At 36.0% G+C, this 24,570-nt stretch overlaps 3 protein-coding genes across 7 annotated transcripts in view; 1 reads left to right on the forward strand and 2 right to left on the reverse strand.

Annotated features, from left to right (window-relative positions):
- The window catches only part of apba2b (amyloid beta precursor protein binding family A member 2b), an 80,427-nt gene extending 65,062 nt beyond the window's left edge, over positions 1–15,365 (reverse strand). For 2 of the 5 annotated variants that reach the window (XM_089129562.1, XM_089129561.1), the window contains exon 1: positions 15,213–15,365. The gene's annotated coding sequence lies outside the window, so the exon portion shown is untranslated. The remainder of the gene's footprint in view (positions 1–15,212) is intronic. The other 3 variants (XM_039685554.2, XM_039685550.2, XM_039685555.2) reach the window with 2 other exon arrangements.
- A 1,118-nt stretch (positions 15,366–16,483) lies between these two features.
- Positions 16,484–18,851, reverse strand: mcee (methylmalonyl CoA epimerase). The gene is made up of 3 exons (XM_039685565.2): positions 18,715–18,851; positions 18,151–18,497; positions 16,484–17,239 (listed from the first exon to the last, which is right to left on the reverse strand). Exons 1-3 carry the CDS (start codon positions 18,752–18,754, stop codon positions 17,087–17,089), a joined length of 540 nt encoding a protein of 179 aa, XP_039541499.1. The 5' UTR covers positions 18,755–18,851; the 3' UTR covers positions 16,484–17,086.
- A 99-nt stretch (positions 18,852–18,950) lies between these two features.
- Positions 18,951–24,026, forward strand: mphosph10 (M-phase phosphoprotein 10 (U3 small nucleolar ribonucleoprotein)). Its single transcript, XM_039685557.2, has 11 exons — positions 18,951–19,109; positions 19,429–20,101; positions 20,180–20,340; positions 20,436–20,598; positions 21,865–22,006; positions 22,084–22,151; positions 22,307–22,444; positions 22,777–22,887; positions 23,013–23,120; positions 23,266–23,490; positions 23,599–24,026. The coding sequence occupies exons 1-11, from the start codon at positions 19,027–19,029 to the stop codon at positions 23,743–23,745; spliced, it is 2,019 nt and encodes a 672-aa protein (XP_039541491.1). The 5' UTR covers positions 18,951–19,026; the 3' UTR covers positions 23,746–24,026.
- Positions 24,027–24,570: the final 544 nt, after the last annotated feature.

A 24,570-nucleotide genomic window follows, 5' to 3' on the forward strand; every position in this document is an offset into this window, starting at 1 on the left:
TTTTCATCCACTGTCTTTGTCAGAATTTATTTTTTTTTAAATATCATGCATTGTACAAATTTATAAAAACATATTATATATTATTTTAAATTGTATGCATTATGCAAACACTATATATTAGACTTACTATATATTTATACATTTATCAATCATATAAAATCATCAATAAAACATGACATTTGTCTTGAAATTAATTTGTTTGGGTGCTATGTTAGCCATATACTGTCTAATGAAGTCTCAATTCGATTAGCGCTAAACCAAGAGTGACTGGTGTGCTAAGTGCTGACACAAGGACTTTGGTAATGATTTAAAAATAATCATCTGTTAATGTTAAAATGGCTCCTTTTAATCCCTTATACTTCCACCAGGAAAGGTACCAGGACAAGACTGTGACTTGGTCTAAACCCTCTGTGGTTCACCTATTAACACGTGCTTCATTGTAAACTTAAGCTTTTAAAGCAGAGTTAAAAAGAAGGGATCGAGGCCTGGAGCATTTCTGCAGTTGTTAAAGCAATTACATCTACACAGTATACACAGACCTGTCAGCAGACATTGCAATTGCAATTCATTTATTTCCAAAGGCTTTAGAGCATCAGATATATGCCAGATATTAATGATGCATGTTGTTTGTTCAAGGACAGGCCTCACTGTAAAAATGCCATGTGCCTGTAAGGCTTATTGACAGAAAAGTATCTCAAATAAAAAAAGCTGTCCCTCAAAGAAAGGAAAGTGAGGATATTTTGGTCCTCATAAACACAAGCAGCTGGGGTTAGGTATCTTGCTCATGGACACCTCAACATTTGGTCAGGTGGATTGAACCGCCAACCTTCTGGTTTGTAGACGACATACATGAACCACTGAGCCACTGTCATCCCATTTAGTCGCACTCTTACAAATTTTGGTCACATGTGCGACCAAATTTCTCGGATAAAACTCCACATTTTAGAGTAGCCTTTAATTGTGGCCAGCCTAAGGCACACCTGTGCAATAATCATGCAGTCTAATCAGCATCTAGATATGGCACACCTGTGAGGTGGATAGATTACCTCAGCAAAGGAGAAGTGCCCACAAAAACAGATTTATGCCCCATTTACACGAAGGGAAAACGCAGATATTTCCTTGCGTATTGGCCTCTCGCTTACACGAAAACCCCGTTTTTATCACAGAAAACGATTATTTCTAAAAACTCCGGCCCAAGTGGGGATTTCTGAAAACGCCGGTTATGTGTTGTCGTGTGAACTGGAAGAAACTGCGTTTTAGGTTCTCTCTTGTCGATTCTGAGGATTCTGATTGGCTTGCATGGCTTCATCCTTCTCCCTACATTGCCGCCAATAGGTTTGGCATAGTTATGATGGCGCTCGATGGCGTATTTATATGGGTGTGTGAACGATGTTATTTTTGAAAATGGAGTGGGGGGAAATATTAGTTTCGCTAAATACCTGGCTTTGTGTAAACGTGGCCTTAGACAGATTTGTGAACAATATTTGAGAGAAATAAGTCTTTTGATCTTAGATCTTTGAGTTCAGCTCATGAAAAATGGGGGCAAAAACAAAAGTTGTGTTTATAATTTTGTTTAGTGTACTTTCTCCAAATATATGACATACTGTATAGCTCCCTCTCCACAGTAAAGATCTTCACTGATCTGTCAAGCTGAGAGAGTGTGTGTGCCTCATTCTTGAGCTAATTTCAGGATTTAGCTTTTCACAGATGATTGACTTTTAGAAATCTCTTGAATCTGGATGTCACCATCTCCAGATCGTCTCTCTATCTAATGATATGAGCCCCAAACAGCTTATTGTAACCCTTCGGCACTGATTCAAGAAGAATTAGAAGATCCAAAACAATTGAAAAAGTTTGAAAGAAACTCACAAAATGGCAGAAAATGTCTGGTGTATTTGTTAACGGATTACCAAAACAAACTGCAGCCTTCTAAATGTCAAGAGACAATTTAAAAACAAAAACACTATCTAACTTATTCTGTCTGACTCTCTGAAATATCACATACACTTATTTCCAGGTTTCTTTAAGTTTGCTTTTTCCCGTGTTAGTTGAAAATGACACAGTAGACCCTGAAATTAATAGCATTTTCTAAATTTCTGTTTATGGTCCTAATTTCATAGCAGACATATTCAGAAAATGTATCATGCTCTGTGACAGAAGCTAAAAGAGGCAACAGCCTTATCACACTGAGCAATGAAGAGTTATTTCAGAAAACATCATTTAATATGACTCAACCAACCAACATTCAGTTATATCAAGTAACTTTTAAGTTTATTATGTTTATTATAAATCATTTTCTTTTAAAGACTGTTGTCTGGCCCTTTACAACGCATGTAAAATCTGACCAACGCACACTGATGAACACACACCCTTCTTGAAGCCAAATCAATAAGTCTTTAACTCACACAGACCAGATGCTTCATGTGAGCTTTAATGCCCAAAGAATAAAACAGAATAAAATGTATGCGCAGTATATGCACAATACGAGAGAGTGTAGTAGTAACATCAGTGATGAATGTCTAAAGGTTTTTTTCTAAAGCATGATATCTTTAAAAATATGTCACAAAGATTAAATGCATGACATGTATAGTAAATGTGATGTGTGTTTAATGCTACATATCTATTTATATTAATATTACTGCATATCTGGTACAATAATAAATATATATGAAGTCTTAATTTCATACCACAGTTGTACACCCATTTATGCAGGTCTAAACATCTTTATACACCAAGTGCTGGCAGCAGCTGCATATTCTGAGTGGTATGTTGAGGCAAACTAAAATCACTGCCTCATCTAAATGCTAATAGAATACAATCTCTCTGAGAAGCTGGATAGCTAATGGTCAAGCCCATTGAATACACAGAAAGCTTAAGTGCTAATAATGATACAACTGTGGGGGGAAAACATCAGATAGAAAACACAGCATCTCCAGGCCATCTAGTGACCTTAGCTTTAATGCTCACATGCATACACACACACGCTTCTGACAAGATGATAGTTGATACCAATGTTGGATTTTCCTTACCAGGAGGATTTAGGCTTGTAAAACAATTGGAAACGACTGATCACAACCATCCACCTGCTGCCCTCCCAGTAATCAATAGTGTGTCCATGTTCACATGGACCCATAGAATTATCCTGCCTTCAAGTACTCCTGTAAAGATCCTCCTCCAAAAAACATACACATGTTCAAATGACTTTAGTCATATTAAAAATTACACTTTGTGCAATTTAATATCTCTCAAGTTCTCATATCTATTTTCACAATCCAGCAAATGAGGAAGCCATTTTAGTGCCAGTGCATAATGAAGTGCATGGATTTAGTTTGTTTGTACATTTTATGCTTTATCTATTTTAAAATCATTGTGCTGCCACAGAGAATGGTGGGGAAAATAGCATATAATCATATTATCTTGAGATAAATGAGATATATCTAGCGGCAAAACCACAGCACAAGCAGTTTCAGACCAGAAGCCACAGGACGGAAGTGAGGGGTGGAGCTTATACAGTCAGAGTTGTGCTACCTATGCACGTAATGTTCTTTTATTATATATGAGGTATTTTCACATGGATTTCGGATTATTGAATCGATATCTAAATATTTAACAATACTTTTAAATAGTCACTTTTCTGCTCATACTGTATATGTATAAGATATCATGATATACAATGATCAATATATATTTTTATTATGTTAAAGTAGTAGTTCACTTTTGAAAAAAAAACTTTTGCTGATAATTTACTCACCTCCATGTCATCCAAGATGTCCATGTCATTCTTTCTTCAGTCGAAAAGAAATGAAGGTTTTTGATAAAAACATTCCAGCATTTTCTCTATGCACTTCAGTGGGAACCAAACGGTTCAAGGTCCAAAAGACACTTTCAGTACAAAATGCAAACGGTTCAAAGGGCTTTAAATGATTCCAGACGATGAATAAGGGTCTAATCAAGCAAACTATCGCTGAACGAATGTGAACGCTGAACAAATTCAGTCATTTCAACAAAATGAATAAATCTTTTTCCGAGTCATTTGGTTCATTCAACGAACGAAACGAACGAAAAAGATTTGTTCATTTTGATGGACGAGTTCGAACAGGAGAGTCACAAACGTGCATTGCAGTACAGAGCAAGGCGAGCATTTGAGCTTATAAAACTTAAACTTTGTATTTTTGTTTTTTAAATGAGCAATCGTTTCACTTGATAAGACCCTTATTCATCGTCTGGAATCGTTTAAAGCCCTTTGAACAGTTTTTTTGAAAAGTGAACTACTCCTTTAATGGTTAATACAAACACTACTTTGTTTAGTTCATGCTGCATGAATTAATAAGATAGTGAGAACATACTTTTAACTTTTTAGTTTTGAAATTAAAATATATGAATAAATGTGTAACCGTGTAAAATGTTCCCAATTTGACAGTATTATGTGTGATAATATTATTTCCTTCATGTTCATGTTGTTGCAAATAGTAGCTACTTAAAGACACAGAGTTTATACATTTAATGTCAAGTTTACTGTATTCAATCAATGCAAAGCCATGAACAAGTGAAATGTGAATTTAAGGCAATAAGACATTTGACAACAGAACGAGCATATTGAAAATACGGTTAGTTGTCTTGTCTGTAAAATTTCTGTCACGATGTGGTGAACAAATTTTTATATTAAGTGTTTATCTGCTTAAAAATACTGAATCTGGGCATGTCTTTCTCATTTCACTATTTAAGTGTGATTTTGTTGTCATACTTGGTTTTAAAGATTTTTTTCCTCAGTGGTCAGATCGAGTACTTTTATAACATTTTATAGTACTTTATTAAATTTATAATAAAGATTATAAATTCTGAGCGCTAATAAGTTATTTATTTTTTGCATTTGTCAAAGTACATTTACATTTAATGATTTAGAAGATTTTATCCAAAGCGACTAACAAATGAGTAACGATATTATTCATATGAATCATCTTAAATTAGTTTTCAGGGATGATTGAGGTCTTTTTGCAAAATAATGCCATGATACAATGGGCTTAAGAGTCAGAGAACAGTGTTTGAGTCAAGTTGATTATTTGTTGTTTGTGTGTGTGTGTGTTTTTATTTTTATTTATTATTATATTTGCTATTTTTAAAATGTCCTTTTGGTGGTCCCATTAGTTCCTTAGTGAATCCTCCATGTTATTAAAGACTGAGAGCAAGAGTAAATGGATCGTCTGATCTTATTCCATTCAGTCCGCTGAGTGTGGACTCATTCAAATGGAGACAATGGAGCCTGAACTGGGTAAAATCAAGTTAGCTTATTTAAATGCTAATGTACATGGATCTGAAATGGCGCGAGGCTAACTGTGCTGCAGATAAGGAAAAAAAATTGTCACCCTTTCACAGAGCTATACTTGGTTGTGATGCATTACTTTCACTCTTTGTGTTTTACAGGTAATACTTTGCCACTCCTCCAACTGCGAATGACTCCAAGGACGATCCATCAATGCTGCTCTAAATGTAGGTGAGAAGTTAGGCTTACATAAATATAAATCTTCGATCTGACTACAGCTATACGCATTTATTCTGTCGATGAGTCAACCCTTGGTATATGAATAGCTGAAAACAGACACTGCAGAGATTTAAGGTGCCGTTGTCCCAGTAGGAATGAGCCTTCATGACCTTCAGACTGCAGTAAACACAGGCAGCTATAGCACAAGCTCAAATGACCCGTCACAAATATCCAACAGACCATCATCTCTCAACAGAGAACAGGTGAGGGCAGCCATTCCCCCATCAGTAAAGTACAACAGTACAATAAACTCACAACAAATCATGCCATTCTCTCATCTCTTATAGTTATCTTGTCTCAAAACGAATTATTTATTTATTTATATTTCTGTTTAGACACTTATTGACAGATGCACAAAAGGCGATAGGAAAGCAGAATGGAGCTCTTCTGGTTGTGGTCCATGAGTCATTCTGAGACTAAATTCAGGGGGCTGCATTTTCAACATGGCTTGGCTTTTAATGTTGAGAATTTTTTTTTTTAAATCAGGCTCTCAAAATGTAAAAAAAACATTGGATTTAGATTTATTGGCCATAATGGTTATTGGCTTTCAAATATAAAGAATTATCGGTTATCGTATCAGTGCATCCCTAAATGATACGTAAGAGGGGTCAATCCAGTACTACAAGAAATCAGCTATGTGTCCTATGAACATTTTTTAAAATGATTTTATTAAATAACCTATAAATATTATCAAAAATATCATGTTGCTAGTTAATAATTTCCATACGGATAAATAGATGCGTGCAAGAGTAATACGGCTATCAGTGCTTTGGACCCGCTTGTTTTGTAAAGCTGTTTTGAGACAAGATATGGGGGAAACACAACTAGTCTTCAACAGGGGGGTCCACCAATAATTGTTTAATCAACAAATTAAGAAAAATAAAACAATAAAATAAATACAATATTAAGTGAACGTCAACCAAAGCTGCATTTAAGAGGATAAAGTTCTGCGAAATGCTTTACATTATAGACACAAAAACTATACTTCGATACTTTATAGACTATACTTCTGTACAGTTAAAAATGAAATACTGTACAAATGATTATTGTAATGAATTTACCATGTCACCTTCATAACAAATTCATTACTATGGCACTACAGGAATGGCCAGGCTTAAAATCGCTGTTAGACAGAAGTAGCGACAGATCTTTTTTTCAATATTGTGACATACATTCGAGTGAAACAGATAAATAAAGATTTTTTTTTAAAAAAAGTAGGATGGGGTCTTGGTTCTGTCCATTGGATGTAGGCTGGATTAAGGCTAAACTGAATGTGAGGCTCCAGTAGAATGTAAGAAACGGACGGGTTTACGTGGACTGAATGATTGGAGAAGTCTGTTGTTTCAACAGGAGATTACGACATTTTGATTAAAAATGATGAGGACAAAATAAAATGTTTTGTAGCATCATGTCCCTTGGCCTGAAAAAAAAAAAACTTGACACGACTAAATCTTAAAGGGGTCATGAACTGGATTATTTTATAATGTTTCCTGGGGTGCCCTTATATGATTTTTACATAATTATAATTACCACATAATTACCATAATTTAAAAATAAAAGGCATTTTTCCAAGACTGATTTTAGCCTCTGATTTAGCATCATTGATGTCCAGACAGCTTGGGAGATTGGAAAGGGAGAGTTGATCGATTTCTGTATGTAATTTAATCACAGTTTAAATAAGATTATTTTCATCCTACTAAGAGAAAAGACATGAAGTTGATCATTCAATCACTGGCTTGATTAACTAATGCATAAACAGCATTGAATGATTTTGAGAGATAATCTGTCTGATTACTTAAATATCAGAAATCACTGATCACAGATCAGTGATTAGAATTAACATGGTTTCTTGCATGTTTGCGGCATTTCTGGCAGATCTATATAATAAAAGTCGTTTGCAAAGCGTTGATATTCTTCTGCAAAGGCGGTCTTTGGCTGCCTTTGCCTCACACTGAGTCTGAAATTTTCGCACAGCATGAAAAAATAAATACGACCTCACGTTATGTCAATCACGCTTGCACACTGCCTCCAAAACTTTCATCCGTCATTAAAAAAAACCGATCAGGTTCGATTTTCTGCGTTTTTCGCATCCATAGCAAGCAGTTTGAATCCTTTAAACTGAAACCTTAATTTTATAACTTTAGACACGATTATTCATTTTTTTCTTTGTGTTAATTCTCTTGATAGGGGAAAAACGAAATAGCACAAACCAGACAAATTATTATTTAAATTTACTAAAATACATTTTTAAAATCCAAAGTTTTATCTGTTAACATTATTTTATGCACAATGCATTAAATAACATTCACAAACATTAATTCATGTTGTAAAAATATTTTGTTCACTCAATGTGTAGCTGTTAAATAATGCACTAAGAAATTTTAATGAATTTGACTTGACTGTACTTTTATTTAATCCAAAACTGGAGCATCATTTTTTATTTTAAATGGGCTGTTTAAAGGTGCATTGCGCAAGTCTCTGAGTTTTTGCAGAACTACACCAGAGGTGTGCACGCTCATGGACCACACGCACACTTGCGCAAGCTGTTCATTACCAAAGGAGCATCAGCCCCACAAATCTTGTTACAGTCACCATGTCTTCAGAGGTAATAAAGTTATAAATCTGCAAGTTATTTTAAATATATGAAAGGAAAGGCATTTGAGTAAATTACACACTTATGAGTGAGGGGAAAACAGGGGTAGTAGAAACTTCGGTTTTTGTTTCCATTTATCTCCATGTTGAACGGTTGGTTTTATGTGTTTACTGTATCCATCCACTTATGATTGTATTATTATGGAAACACGTTCATGAACAATATAAGTTATTACTTTGTATAGGATCCCGTTTTAGCCCTAGAGCAGACCGAAGATCTCTCCATTTGTTGAAAGCCTTCCCGATGTTGACTCTCGTCATATTACAACACCTGTCTGACTCCAATTTGTCCCTTTTGGTGGCACTAGACAAAAGTTTTCTTTGTCTTACGTGGAGTTTGTGTTGCGGGATTTGGAATGAACTACTAGCCGGTCTCTTTGAATCCATCTTCTACTTTTGTCGAAAGTTGACTAAAGTTGAATGGCGACGAATGGCGACGAATACATAAACCTGCCAGATATATGTGAGCGTAAAAGCGCTCGACATCACGTCCAGTCTCAAATTCCTACCTGAATCCCTCTTATTTATTTTACTGTACAGGATCATAGAGGTAATCACAGTGATCAGAGAAGGGCTCAATCAGCCCATCAGGCAATTGTTTAAGCATGTATGGGTTAGAAAAACGGATATTTCTAACATTAAATGTTGCGCAATGCACCTTCAAACCTGCTAAGAGTTATCCAGCCAAGAATAAGCCTAGAACTGCTTTTGAATGGCATAATAGTGATCATGGAGTGATAACTGATACCAGTCCTCGGGAGTCGGTCCGATACTGTGCTCATGTAGGCTAACGTAACTTGTAGGCCTACTAGTAAAACGTCTCGGTTACATATGGTAACCCTCATTCCCAGAGGGAGGGAACGAAGACGTTGGTCATGACTGACCACTAAGAATGGGATAGGGGAAACACTGGACAGTAGAACATTTATATTTAAGTTATTCAGGCTCTTTGATGAATAGCAGCTATGTAGAGACAACATGACATCATGACTTTTGCGTAAACATACACGCCACTTTCGAGTCAAGTGGCGTGTTATCTCTACGCATTTTGAGCTATCCGCGTGTATGCGTGTATGTCTACGCCATTAATGTCCGAGTGATTCCGCGTGTCTGTACACGCCGTCAAATGTCCAGTCATAAATGCCATTAACCGCAGTGACGGTTAGGTTTAAGGACAGGGTTGAGGTAAGTCATATCTTTTTTTTTTTCCTAGGATGGTAAGGGAACAGTCATACATGCCATTAACCCCAGTGACGGGTAGGTTTAGGGACGGGGTTAAGGTAAGTCATATATTTATTTATACAGTAATAATGTTAAGTCAACGGCGTTCAAAAACACGCTGAAAAGCGATTATGCATCTTGATAGCACGCCAAAAATGGAAATACAAATTGGCGTGTCATACACACGCTACTTCATGAGATCAGTCTGGTAGAGAAGGCGCTAAAAACAAGGTTTGTATGTTTACTTTTTGTACTTAGAAATTCGATAAGAATATATTTTAATAGAGCATATGATTGTTCTTGCAACCTGTTCACCCGAAGGAAAACTCGACGAAGTGCAATTAGAAGACATCCTGTCATAGCTCATTGGTAACGGATACCATAGATGCAACACGCATTTGAAAAAGCGAGGCGCTGGAGAGCACAATTCATGTGAATGCAAAAAACAATTGGGAGAAATTCCTACACAATGTCCCTTTAAAGAACGCAATGTCCCTAAGTAATGAACGAAAAGATCAAGAGCAGCATTTTTTCATAATCTTGAGTCAGATCAACATCAGCAAATGAGGGAAAAAATGGCTGAAGACCTTTCTTACCTTGCACATTAGTGCACAATATTCAATATTCTTATAAGAAACCAGATGATGAAAGCACCGAATAGATAAAAGAACCGCGTAATGCAATCTCAAGGTGGACTGCTTCCCAAAAAGAATGAAAAGGCCATTTATGTAAAAGAAGGAAAGATGATAAAGGAGGCAAAAGACACAAACACAAAAGCCTTCTCAAATAATACTGGGCTGATAGGAAGCAAAACAAGCTGCTTTCACTTATTGTGCATAACAGATGCTTGAAAGCACCTTTAAAATATATGACAAGTCACCATGCTCGGATATTTGATTATTTAAAAAGTAAACATCAATGCAACATCAAAGGAACAGATGATTCAGTCATATAGTCAATGTCACTGAGCTATATGAAACATCAATATGAATCATTCCACAGCTTGATCAAAAGGCACATAAGCAAAACATTATAGGGCTTGTGTCCAATAAAGCACATCTGTTTCATCTCACTGCACTGTGCAGTGTAAAGCTGATAGGAGATGAAATTTATGATGGAAAAAAAAAAAAACAGAAAACATTTTAATTTCACAGAGGATGAACGGATCTTCACAATCAGAGACTACGTTTACAATACATGCAACAAATTTTCGGGTTATGGTCGGATTAAAGTCACTATTCGGGTTTCTGAAACATTAGGAATAACCCCTTTACATGCGTGAGCAGAGAGAGTTTCTCCTGTATACATGGAATTGCAATATCCCGATTTAAAAGGCGACGCGCGGTTAGCATCTACGGACAACCTTAAGACGTAATATGCGTCATTTCCGATTCTTCTTCCTGTATCCAAAGACAACAACAATGGCAGCATACTGATAATGAATAGTTCGGGGCAGATAGCGATCGTCTTTGTTTGCGCTTTGATGCTGGTAACGTTACTGAGCTCGCTCCAAAAGTATGCTGTGCTATGTCTCGACCTCTCGCCATGTTTACTTCCGGTATACTGCACGCAGATTTTTGTATGCACCGAGAAGTTTCTCTAATCAAAAGACCAAGATTCCATGCGAATAGAAGAACACAAATCACTATGGGGATAGACCGATACACGTTTACGTTTACATGACCAAAAATTCGTGTTAAAAAAGGGTTACCCCAGGTATAATTTCCCGGTTTTTAAAATCCGTGATATGAGCATATTCGGGTTTTTGCCGGTGTTTACATGGCTGTTCGCAACCGGGTTATTGCTAATATCCCGGTTTTGAACGGGTTATTGGCTGCATGTAAACAACATAGTCTTAGAAAAGAGATTTTTATGGAAAACATGTTTATTTCTGAAGGTCATATATCTCAATTCACTTTCATGTTTCACTTTCAGAGCACAAATAACTCAATATCTGCCAAAACCAAAAGACAAACACAGCTTCTGATCTGTGAACTCTCCTCCCCTAAAAATACAAATTCTTCAGAAGATACCACATATATTGGCCAGATAACCAAGGCCTGGTTTCACAGACAGGCCTTAGATTGAGCCAGGGTTAGGCCTTAGTTAAATCAGAACAATTACTGTAAGTAGATTTTTTTAAACAAGCCTTAGAAAAAAACATTACTAATGTACATATTTTAAGATTAAGCTCACACATGTATTTTAGTCTGGGGCAAGGCTTAAAGGATTAGTTCACCTCAAAATGAAAATTTTCTGATAATTTACTCACCCCATGCCATGCATATTCTGGATGTTTAAAACAATGGGGCGGTACTTCCGCCTACGTCCAGCAGTGTGACCTTTCCAACATGATTACGTAAAGCCTGGCACGTCGCAGACCAGCACAAGACGAACAGTTTTCACTAGATAAGACTCTATTCCTCAGCTGGGATCGTGCAGAGCCCTTTGAAGCATTTCAAAGCCCTTTGAAACTGCATAGATTTGGACTTCAACAATTTGGTTTCCGTTGAAGTCCATTGTGTGGAGAAAATCCTGAAATGTTTTCCTCAAAAAACATCATTTCTTTTCCACTGAAAAAAGAAAAACATGAACATCTTGGATGGCATTGGGGTGAGTAAATTATCAGGAAATTTTCATTTTGATGTGAACTAATCCTTTAAGTCTTGTCCGTGAAACTGGGTATAAGATCATTAACACCAGTGTACCTGTGTGAGTAAAGCTTTACTTGAAATCACGGTCTTCTGCATGGTATTTTTACACCATTCTGAAGTCAAAGCCATCGGCACATTCCCATTACTCATCCTTAATGTATGCTATACTCTAGGGAAACCAGCATGGCCCAAATTTGTGCACTATACGCTAAGGGCACTACAGCACTGCAAGAATTTTGAATATTATTTCTGTAAGTACTAGAAAGTTTTAAAGCTCAATAAAAAAATACATTGTCCTAGGTGGGTAGTCAAATATACAAAAAAAATATATTAATCTTTTTTTTTTTTTTTTTTAACTTTTTTTATCATATACCATTCAAAACTATGAGGTCAGTAAGATTTTATTTTTGTAAGGATACATTCAATTGATTAAAAGTGAGAGTAAAGGACTTTAATTGTTACAAAAAAAGTCTTATTTCAAATCAATTCTGTTCTTTTTTACATGACATTTGACATTTTAAAATTGATTAAAATAGAAAACAGTGGTAAACTTATAAAGTGGAATACAAGTAAATATCATTTCTGGGATTTTTCTGGCTGGCTGACTGAACTTGTATATGTATAGTGAGCAATAGATTTTAAATTGAGCTGAGCGAGAACATGCTTCTCTGACCCTTGTCCTCCTCTTCCCGGGCACATTGCCAGAGGTTATAACACACACACACACACACTCAAAAACGGCAACAGGATCACATCAGAGCGAGTGTTAAACCAGACAGCAGCTTTGGGCCAAAACTGCTTACACTCACATTAGTAACACCATTAAAAAGGGCCTGCCAACACCCTTGCCATCTCACCACTGTATTTTCGTTCAAAACTTCGTTCAAAACTGAAAATTGTAGCAAAACACTAAATTGTATGATATTTTCATGCGATTCAGGTGAAAATACACTTACTATTCAGTACCGTAATATTATCGATTTGACTGCAGTCACTGCACTGACACTATCGGATGAGAGCAAAACTAAACTAAATTAAAGCGGGATAACGAAATTGAGCGGGATGACGACACCACTAAATTACAGAATTGACAAATTTTGCAAAAATTGACACATTGAACTGAATCAACATTGAACTGACTTGAGCCAAATAATGATACTGTAGTCTACTGTAGAGATGTTTATTGTTGTATTGAACAAATTTCATAAATTGTGAACTTTACAACTGAACTGATTTGAGCTGAATAGTGACACACTATTGTCTTCTGTTGAGAATAGCAGAATTTCTCTTGTTTGACGAAGTCTGCATCAATGATTGTTATTCTCCTGTTTATTATACTGCGAGGCCGCTTTGAAACAACATGTATTTTGACTTGAAAATCAAAGCTATTATTATAGAAGACAATATTATTTTTCTATAATCTCCCAACCCTCACCTGGGGGTTTTCTTTCCATCTTCGTACGTCTCTATCCAGTGTTCTCGCAGAAGATCAATCTATAAATCTTGCACTCATGCATAAATATCAACTCAGCATGCTCCTGCAAACAGCGTTTGTCCTTCAGCTTAGAACCGTAACTATGAGGGATCTGAAAGGAGGAGCGGGGCAGGGAGTGTGTGTGTAAGAGCAGGTTGCCTGGACAAGAGAGCAGCAAGAGACTGTTGTGGATACTGAATCCCCAACTGAGATCACACTCAGGAATTATGCACCTTCATAAGCACTCAAACTCCCTCTCATTCTGACTCCCTCTCTTCCCTATCACTCCTAAACTGTCTCTCTATCCCTCTATATTATGGTTCCTTTCAGAGTCCCAAAAGACATTTCAGACACTTTGAACAATACGCACAAAGATGAGCAGCGTAATCATTCATTTTCATTTAAGCTGTATGTTGCTTTGCTCTCAATTATGAAAAAGTTTATATAAACATATTTTAGAATGTGCACACTATTTTCTAATCCTAATGGTTTTATTGATTTGTTCAGGGGAGTGGACCAGCTATTGTTCTCTGGACAAAATCCTCATCTTTTACAGAAGCAGCAGCAACATGATGCTTGATTTCCAGCTTGAGGCTTGAATTTGATGCTTGATTTACCATGATTATGAATGATAAGCTCTGCAAATCAGCCAAAACTGAAGGACATGACAGCATTATGTTTATATTCCACAATTAGAATATCACCCTCTATTCATGATTTTATGTGTCAGTTCCTAAAAAGAAGATTTAGACCACGATTGAATACAAAATTCCCTGTACAAACAGAGGAATTAATCAGACTTCACTGGCTACTGACCAAGCAGGTCTGCTTCTAATTGTAAACAACACAAAATCTGAATGACAATGATATCTCTTAATATAGGCTGACATTTCCATGGACATCAAGATTTACATAAGGGCTGTATGAAGAAAATTAAATCTGGGGTGAGCCTTTCTTTACAGCTTTTTATTACTCTAAATCACAATTTTTTTAGTATTAATTATTGATTATTAGTAATTTAACATTTGTTATTTAAAAATATATATTATTTTAAAATAATGAATTAGTAAACAACATTTAAAACACATTAAAATATTACTACCCATATACAGTAGATAGATAGATAGATAGATAGATAGATAGATAGATAGATAGATAGATAGATAGATAGATAGATAGATAGATAGATAGATAGATATTAATATAAAACTTAACTGGGACTAATAACGTTAGTCATTTTACAGTAACGTTACATATTTGTCACGAACTTTTTGAAGGACTTGCCACTTTTTCTTTGCAATATTTTCCGTCGTGTTAATTATGGTCATTCATGGGAAAATGAATAACACGTTAGTCACCGCAAAGAAGCTTTCAAACAAAAAGGAGTTATATAAAAATAAAATAGAATAACAAACAAACAAACTAACGGCCCTTCAGTTCGCGCCATTTCCATCTCCCCAAATGTAACAACGATTTTAAATAATTTAAAAGACGGCGCAGAAGGAGGACTTTAAAAGAACGACTATTCATCATTTACGTGATGTGGCAGCGGGCTTGATGTTGCACCCACAGGATGAAATCCTATATCCTTCACGAGTGTATCACTTGATACCGCATCAACACGCAGGTAACGTTCAGATGAGGCGAAAGATAACACAGAAAACCAGCCTACCTGCATAACATTTGGTGCTGTGATGTGTATATAGAGAAGTCCTATGTTTTCAGAGGTACAGAGACAGTGTGCACCGCAGCGACACCGCATCCCGGAGACTGAGGAGGAGAACAGAAACCTGAAGAGCAGATGAAGAGAACAGCAGGGGGCGCTCCACTGCAGCGCTGGCCTAAATCACCACAGAAACCCCACCCGAGAGAGAAAGAGAGATTGTAGCTTTCATTGTTGTGTGAGGAAATGATGCTATCGTTTTAATTTATTTTTAATCAAATCTTTATCAGCTGAGCAAACCAATAAAAATCAGCGTGGAAAAAGTGCGAATCGCAGCCTTATTCTTATCCTTTCTAATATGTCATAATCAATTATTACTATTAGTAATTAGCTTCCATGTAAATGTTTACAAATTCACTATACACTGTGACTGTCGGTATGTCATGTCATTTACCGAAAGCCATTTCTTTAAGGCCTTGTTTTAATGGATAATGTCGCTCAAATGATGCATCTGTCTCACTGAGATTCTTCATGACATTACATAAGAGAGATTTACGCTGTTTCTATGAAGCACATAATCTTCCTGATGCTGTTGGATATATATAGTTACATGTTAGATCCTAATGCAAATGAGCACATATTTGCTAATGCCTTCATGTTCCTGTAAGACAGTAAATAACAATTTAAAAAAAAAAACGAAATCGATACTACATTAGCTCAGAAAAATGAGATACTTAATTGCCATCTCTTGTAAGTGTTATTCTGAGACAGGCAAAATGAGAGATAGTGTGTTTCTCAAATCTAAGGCAATAAACAGCTTCCAATGCCCTAGATAAAACTGGACATGTGGTTTGAATATGTGCAATTAGGATGAGCTGCCTTTGGGACACTGAAAACAACAATTACCATGCAGCTACTCATGCATCATGATTAATCCAGGCAGATGTTTCCACATTATAACACGCAAATGCAAGCTTCTACATAATATTGTTGGGATGCATGATAGCCCTTGTTCCGATGAAGAAATCGTCTCCCCTAAAACACTTAAACCATCACTCTTTGATGATTTCATGCTTTCTTTATGTTTGTTTCAGAGTACTATTTGTGTTAATGCTTATAGTTATTTTTCACTACTGTGCATAAAAGCAAACATTTCAAAATATAGTATGTGCAAAATGGTAAGATATTCAAAAGGTCTGGGAAAGGCTGAGTGTGAATTTCCCTGGAAAGTGTTCTGCTCTTTTTCAGACTGCCCAATAAATTGAAATGTCCAAAACAGCTTAAAACAGCAAAAAAGAAAACCTTTTTATTCCAGCAGTGTTAAAGCAGGAACCTTCAAACAGGACCTTTAGAGACCACACATTGAGAAAACCACAAGCCCCAAAACTAACCCCGTTCCTCGAAGAAAAGGCAGATTTAAGGCATAAGAACAAAAACTACTTTCTATTTGGCGGCGGGTTGACGACAGTGGAGAGATGGATATGAGCCAACTTGTCTTCCAAATACATGGTAATCGGCAAAAAAAGGAAAGCTTCAATCTGTCTGTTCCATTTAGATCCAGATGAAAAGCTTATGAGGGTTTCAACTGACTTCTCAGTTCCTAAACATGATAAAACTTATCTACCATTTTATTATAGCATTTCCATGAATTAAATTGCGCTTATTTCAGCTTCTATTGTTTTAATAGTAAATATAGATATTATTTTAAAGAGAATTTTAAAGGTTATTTTAAGTCATTAAAGAAAATCATTACTAAAGAAAAACAAAAATCTTTAAGTCATATCAATATCAAACACTCCATACCCATTGCAATGATCCTATTTCTTAAGTGTCAAAACTGAACAAAGTCACCGTTTACAAGATACAACTCTCATGTGAAAAATCTAGGCTTGCTCTATCTCCACAAGAACCCCATCACAGTCTTTAGGGTGGAGGAACATCACAGGTTTGCCATGAGCTCCTATCCGTGGCTCTGGGGAGAGCAGCCGGATTTTCTTTTCCTTCAAATCCATTATTGCTGCATTGATGTCATCCACCTGCAATCACACAGGCAACACATAAATAACGGACTGGTTTAACATTTATGATAGATCCTTACTGTATTCTGTCCACTATTAAACTGATTACTTTCTGATAGGAAAAGGTCTGAAGACACCTACAAATAGATTCTACAAAAAAAAAAAAAAAAAAGTTTCTGAATTTTCCTCATTATCCCATCTAATTTTACTTTTATATGGAAAAATTGTAAATGGAATGAACATTATAAAGTAGTATTAAATATTATATTCTGGTGTTTCATATTCATTCTAAAAGCTATTTTAAAATATGAACTGCATATGTTTTTATTCGATTTTAGTTTTGTCCATTTACTTTTTTTAAAATAAAATATATTACTTTAAAAAAGTTATCTTAATGAATATTGTGATTGTATGTGCTTTTTTGTGATACATGACACCATGTGATTTGATTTTGTTTTATGTGAGTGTTATGTAACTTTTTTTGTCCATCTATACATTAGTACATTTTGTATAACTAAAATAATATATTGCATAAATAAAATAAATAAGTAAATATTGTGAGAGAAGCCAAAGAAAAATTTGATTAATAAAAAAAGTCTAAGTAAGCCAGTTGTTCTCAACCTCAACTTAATTAAAATGCTAAAACACACAAGGGCCTTTTTAACTAGTGATGACCAGTAAAATACTTCTAGTCTTTCTAGACAATATCCTTCAAGTCATTGTCATTATATTGCATGCAACCAAATCTAAATCTTAAAGAAACACTAAAAATTGTTTTATATGATTTATAATAATGCTAGCAAGCAGGATTGTTATAATTACAACAGAAACACCAGAGGAAACATCTTAATGTTGGGACCTTTATATTGGGTATATGTTTTTAGTAAAAAATGTTGACAACCACTGATCTAACCTAATGTAATGTTTACCTCAATACAGATATGATGCATCCCTCCGGCTTTATTCTTCTGCAGGAAACCTGCAATTGGGCTTTTTTCTCCCAGAGGGTGTAGAAGCTCTAATTTTGTATTTCCCAGTTCCACAAACACGGTGTACACTCCGTGTTCAGGGAGAGGCACCGTGGCGCTCACCTGAGCCCCGAGCACATCGCGGTACAGTGCTGTGGCTTTCTCTAGGTCTGGGACTGCGATAGCCACGTGATTCAGCCTACCTAACTTCCACAGTGACCGAGGTACACCTTGACTGACGGGACCTGTCAGAGACAATGCCCTCACTGAGTGGACACTGTGCCGAGCACATCTCGAGAGACCTGTCACTGCAAGTCAAATGAGATTGCAATATGGATGCAATAAATATAGAACGATAATTACAACAAAAGTAGTCTATAATGGATTTTAATAACGACAGTTCTCAAAAAGTAAGATACAGACAACTGCAGGTAGAATAGAACAGCTCTATTTGTTAAAAAAACATTCAAACTAATTACATAACGTTAAAACAAACTCAGTTTACTACTTCTGTATTTAACTCACCTGCAACCTTTAATAAAGGGGAAGCCATCTTTGCGGTCATTGACAAAGAACAAAACTTTATTTAAACAGCTCAAGCTCGAAGCACGCATTCATTTACGTGTTCTGGTAATATACGCATGATTTACCCATATAATTATTATCATAATATTTTAATTTTAAAATCATGATTACGCTTTACCACAAACAGTAAATTCCATAAATTAAGAAACATCGCGGTTATGTGGAACCTTTTATGCGGAACGCAATACAGTGTATAATGTGTCCAGGGGTTGTATTTACCAAGCGCACTCGGAGACCCATGTGAGAGCTGAGATGGCGAACGGGGATGGCAGCACGCTGGAAAGCTGTTTACAGCTATTAAGCAGCAACACAGCTCACACGGAGTTATTTCTCAGGTTGGATGCACTTTGAATGAATTAAATATTTCGTTGAATGGGTTGTTCATCCGAGTTAGTACGTGTTCTGACGTTAAACGAGCCTAAACTGGTATCGGGCCACCCATGTGCAAAACTCACGTTGTGGTTGCGCGTATATGTTAAGTGAAAATGTTATTCGTACAGTTTAACACGTCTCTGTCCATGTCGTTTCCAATGGTAGTTTTATTTATAAACTCTAAATAGATAATTAGCATGTGATGTATTACGGTGATATAAACAGATGGGTTCTGGAAAGAATGCCTGACATTTCTCTTTTATGCTCTCAATCTATATTCAGTGTCCAGGATGCTTTGGCAACAGACTTCACATCACTTACCAAGACTCTTTATGATCTGCATAAAGCCCACAAGCCTGCATACTGCAAAGGCAGTCCACTGGTGCAGCTGACCATCGAAAACTTTGACGAGGAGCAAATCTGGCAGGAGCTGGAGCTTCAGAACACTGCATTACTGACACGGTTTGAGAAGTCAGTTGAGCAAGCTGTTGCAGATGACACGATAACATTTTTGGAAGATATGGAGGAGGATGGGGAAGTGGATAATGGTTCGGAAGAAGAGACTGAAGGTGAAGATGATGATGATGATAAACTTGAGGATGATGATAAAGATGAAGAGGAGAAAATTGAGCAGAGGCTGAAGCCATCAACAAGCAACGGGGATGATGACTTCTCTGGCGAAGACTCAGATTTGGATTTTGATGTAGATAAATTTGAGAAACAAACCAAACAGAGACAGTCCGCTACCAAATTATCAAAATCTAATGCGACTCCATCAGAAGTGGATGACAGGTTTTTCAAGCTATCTGAAATGGAAGCTTTTCTGGAAAACATGGATAAAAGAGAGGGAAAGGAGAGTGTAGATGAGGATATAGACTATTTTCAGAATTTGCCATCTGATGAAGAGGAGGAACTAAGGTTTGATAAACCACTCAAATTGAAACAACAGAAAAAGGTGATGGTGTAATAGGGTTTTTGAACGTAAACTTAAAGTAACATGTAATGAAACTCACAATGTCTTTTAATTTTACAGAAGAAAAGCTCCAGAGATATGAAGTACAAAGATTTCTTTGCTCCAGTGGATGGAGAGCCTGAACAGAGAGCTCCGGATGAAGAGAATGAACCAGAATCTAATGATGATTATGTGGGAGAAGATGAAGATGATATGAATGAGGAGAATTTTGATATGGAAGAGTAAGTCATGACTGCTGTCTTTGTTGTGTTTTAACGGAATAAAGTGATAAAGCATTTTCTTTCAGAGATTTAATGCTTTCGCCTTCTTCATTTAGGGATGACATGGGTGATAGAGATGCAAGAGATTCTTTACGCAAGGTGACATTTGACCTTCCAGATGAGAGTGAAGGGGAGGATGTGGAAGACATTCTGGGTGGAAAAGCAAACAATCTGCTTAAACCTGAGGTCAAGTCATCCTTTGAAAAGCGACAGGAAAAGGTTTGTCTTTAAAATGACTTTTCCCTGTAGCACTCAAACTATGGATTTGTTAAGTGTTTTAGTTGTGGTGTGTCCAAACTTGGTCCTGGAGGGCAAACTAAAATTTGCAGGACAGTGCCCCTCTGCGAGTAGAGTTGTTCTGATTCCGATACTACCATCGAAAAAACTGCCGATACCAATAAAAATTCTGGCATCGGTATCGGCGAGTACTTCTACCCATGTATCGATCCGATACCTTTTTCTTAAACAATAACTAATTATGAACGCCAGCTTTGCTTGACGCTGCAAATCGGAGATCAATTCTTCTTCGCTGCAGCACAAGAAGTTGTGCTGTTGCCACAAACAGCGAAGAAGAAAGCGTGCGTGCGCTAGCAGTATGTCCGCTGTTTGGCAGTATTTAAGACTGGATCAACCAGCCAGTACAACAGCTTCAACGCTTAATAAAGCATTTGAAGACGCGTCACCCCGCAGAACAAAATGGCAAGGGCAGCGAAGAGAATCAACAATCTCTAGAAGCTTAATTCAAATGAAGCAAAGTTTACAAAAGACAGTCAACGAGCGATAAATATAACCGACAAAATTATCGAGTTCATTGTTCTGGATGACCAGCCGCAGTCAAAACTGAAATACTGTGTATTTAACAAAATTGTTTCTGGATAAAGAGGTTATTTTCCTATATTATTCATATCAGTTTTTAGATTCCTATATTTATTTGTCGCACTTTTTTATACAGGTGTATTGTAAATCTAAATATCTTTCTCAGTTTAAAGTATTAGATGTGTGGCTACATTTTAACTTCTTTTTTTTCACTTTAGAAAAATAAATAATATATTGCTTTGAAATGTCAGATAATAAAAAAACTCTAGTTCACTGTATGTATTTGTTCATGTTTAATTAAGGGATGAGTTTGAAGCACACCATAAAATAATTCTATCAATTCATACAGGGCTAGTATGAATTGTATAGATAAACACCCATGCATCGAATCAGAACTCGATATCGGCCAGGTATCGGGAAGGAAAATGGGTATCGGAACATCTTTATCTGTGAGCTGGATTGGACACCATGTTTTAGTAGTATTTATTATTTTTAGTTTTATATATTTTATATATTCAAATTTTGTTATATGTTTATAAGGTTTAATTCAGTTTTTAGTATTTTTTTTTTCTTTTTCAAGTTAATAAGTTAAACGTATTTCAGTTAGTTGCTAAGGCAATAAAAAAAAATTATTCAACTAATAACCCTGGTTGATATGAATTGAAACAGATGAAAAAACAGATTGAAGAGCTGGAAAAAGCTGCGTTGTCAGAGAAGCCTTGGCAGCTGTCGGGAGAGGTGAGCGCTCAGACTCGACCGGAGAACAGCATGCTGGAAGAGGATGTGGCGTTTGACCAGGCCTCTAGGATGGGTGAGTTTCATGCTGATTTCCATTGCAATATTGCTTATTTATAGATTTGTTCATTACTTTGTTTTTCTCCTTCACAGCTCCTGTAATCACAGAGGAAACTACCTTACAGATTGAGGATATAATTAAACAGAGAATTAAAGATCAGGTTTGTTTAGACTTCCATGGTTTTGTTGAGGGGCTTATAAAGTAAATAATTTATGTTATGCTTGTTTCATGCATTTAATGTACGTCATGTTTTTGTCACACAGTATCTCAATAAAGGGTTGCTGAGCTCTTTGCGTTTGATTTGTTGTGTGTCAGGTGTGGGATGATGTGGTAAGGAAAGAGAAGCCTAAAGAGGAGGTGTTTGAATATAAGAAGAGACTCACTCTGGACCACGAGAAGAGCAAACTGAGTCTGGCCGAGGTTTATGAGCAGGAGTATATCAAACAGACACAGGTGAGTCCTGTCCACTGTGTCTCTCTTCCATATCCTGCTGAAATTGTGTTTTTTTTATACATATGTACATATTTAGAATATGTATATGTGTATATACATTTCAAATAATTTAATTATTTGAAATGGAAATCATTTGTAACATTGTAAATGGATTTACTATCACTTAAAAAAAATCCTTGTTGAAAAGAACTATTTATATATATATAAATAGTTCTTTTCAACAAGGATTTTTTTTAAGTTTACTCTTAAACTATTATATATAAAACTTTTTTTTATATAAAAAAAAATTATATATATAAAACTCAAACTTTTGATTAATTGTTTGTCCTCAGGAAAAGAAGGAAGAGGAAGAGAACCCAGCGCATGTAGAAATCCAGAAACTTATGGACACCCTTTTCCTCAAACTGGATGCTCTGTCAAACTTCCACTTCACACCAAAACCAGTGAGTAAAACATCCTTTGCAGCTCGAGCCAGCTATAGTGTATTCCTGCATGTGTGAAATGTGAAAGAAAAGCATCTTCATATGAGACATTCTTTATTAAAGAAGTGTTGTTCTTTTCTGTTTAGCATGTTCCTGAGGTGAAAGTCGTTTCCAACTTGCCTTCTATTTCTATGGAGGAAGTGGCTCCAGTTAATGCGAGTGACGCCACACTGTTGGCTCCAGAGGAGATTAAGGTTTGTGCGGTCTGCTCGCATCTCTTCCCATCTATCCTGTTAAGAAAGAGTTTGCTTTGTAGTGTTTGTGTGAAACATTTTCACAAGTCAGATTTGAAAATTTCCATGAGATGTCAATGCATTTCATTTCATTTTCTTATCCCAGGAGAAGAATAAGGCAGGAGATATACTTGGAGAAACAGAGAAAACCACTACCGATAAGAAACGAGAGAGACGAAAGAAGAAGAAACTGAAGCGTCTGAAGATTCAGGAGCAGGAGAAGAGACAAAAACTCAAAGAGGTGATGAAAGGCAACAAAAAGAAGAGTAAAGCTGAAGTTGAAAAGACTCTCAAGAATCTTACTAAAGGAGGAAAAGCGAAAATACTCACGGTCAGTAACTGAAGTCCAATGCAATTATTCTATTGTGGTTTGTGTATATTTTCTAACTATTGTGGTTTTAAGTGTATATCTTCTAACTCTTCCTGTATTTTCCAACAGAATGATGGCATGGATAAGGCCCTGCGTTCCTCTCAAGCTTTCTTCACCCAACTACAAGACCAAGTCAAGAGCCAAATCAAGGGCTCAAAGAACCAGACAGCAAAGAAGAAACAAAAAGAGATTTCTGTAAGCAAGCTGAAGTTGTAATGTTATAACCCATTTTAAAAACAATATGTACAGTTATTTGTTTTTTGAGAAACCTAATTGAACTTATATCCTGTCATTTTTATTCAAATACAGATTTCTTTTTCTTGTAAATTTGTGTCCTGGAGGTTTTTTTTGGACTATATTTAAACACTCTCACTATTAACTGTTAAAACATATTGCAAATATTGCGCTTAGAATAAATGGCTTGTATTTCTTACAGAGAATGAGTACTATATTACTAAAACAATTTTTCATTAAAATCATTGATTTATATATATATATATATGTGTGTGTGTGTGTGTGTGTTTGTGTGTCAGATATATTGTATTTCATTTTTGGCCATTTTTCATGGATGCATAAAGTTCCCATTAATCACATTAACAAATGTTAAACATGTTCTATGTTCATGTACAACACAAAAACATGTTCTATGGCATTTTAAAACCAAAAATATGCTTGTGCTATATTTATTTTTAAATAAGTTTTGACATAATGCAAGCAAATGCATTTATTTATTGTATATAAAATACTACCAGTCTGTGGCCACTGTATATCTTTCAATAAATAAGTCAAATGCATCATTCAGAAGGTATGGGAAGAAAAAGTATTTAATTTATATTTATTCATAGTCATTTTATGATTCACCTGAGCATTTACTAATGAATAAACGTATACTCATGTCCAGTTAGGCATAGCAGTAAGTGGTCAGAAGAGGGCAGTACTCTTGAGTGAAGTACTCTGTAATGTTTTCCTTATACAGGTTGTTTAACCTGAACTTGTGTTTTGAGGGCATAAACAAATGGAATTTAAGACTGCTTTTGCTGA

Source organism: Pimephales promelas, chromosome 1, assembly GCF_988280905.1.
Source record: "Pimephales promelas chromosome 1, fPimPro1.hap1.1, whole genome shotgun sequence".
NCBI classification, from domain to species: domain Eukaryota; kingdom Metazoa; phylum Chordata; class Actinopteri; order Cypriniformes; family Leuciscidae; genus Pimephales; species Pimephales promelas.

Bases quoted from the DNA above. Each gene is read 5' to 3' on its own strand.
- mcee (XM_039685565.2), bottom strand. From the start codon at position 18,754: ATGACCGCAAAGATGGCTTCCCCTTTATTAAAGGTTGCAG. The intron at 18,498-18,714 runs GTGAGTTAAATA...TTTGACTTGCAG, and splicing joins CCCTTTATTAAAGGTTGCAG to TGACAGGTCTCTCGAGATGT. The intron at 17,240-18,150 runs GTAAACATTACA...GTGTGATTGCAG, and splicing joins TGCATCATATCTGTATTGAG to GTGGATGACATCAATGCAGC.
- mphosph10 (XM_039685557.2), top strand. From the start codon at position 19,027: ATGGCGAACGGGGATGGCAGCACGCTGGAAAGCTGTTTACAGCTATTA. The intron at 20,599-21,864 runs GTTTGTCTTTAA...GAATTGAAACAG, and splicing joins TTGAAAAGCGACAGGAAAAG to ATGAAAAAACAGATTGAAGA. The intron at 22,888-23,012 runs GTGAGTAAAACA...TTTTCTGTTTAG, and splicing joins TCCACTTCACACCAAAACCA to CATGTTCCTGAGGTGAAAGT.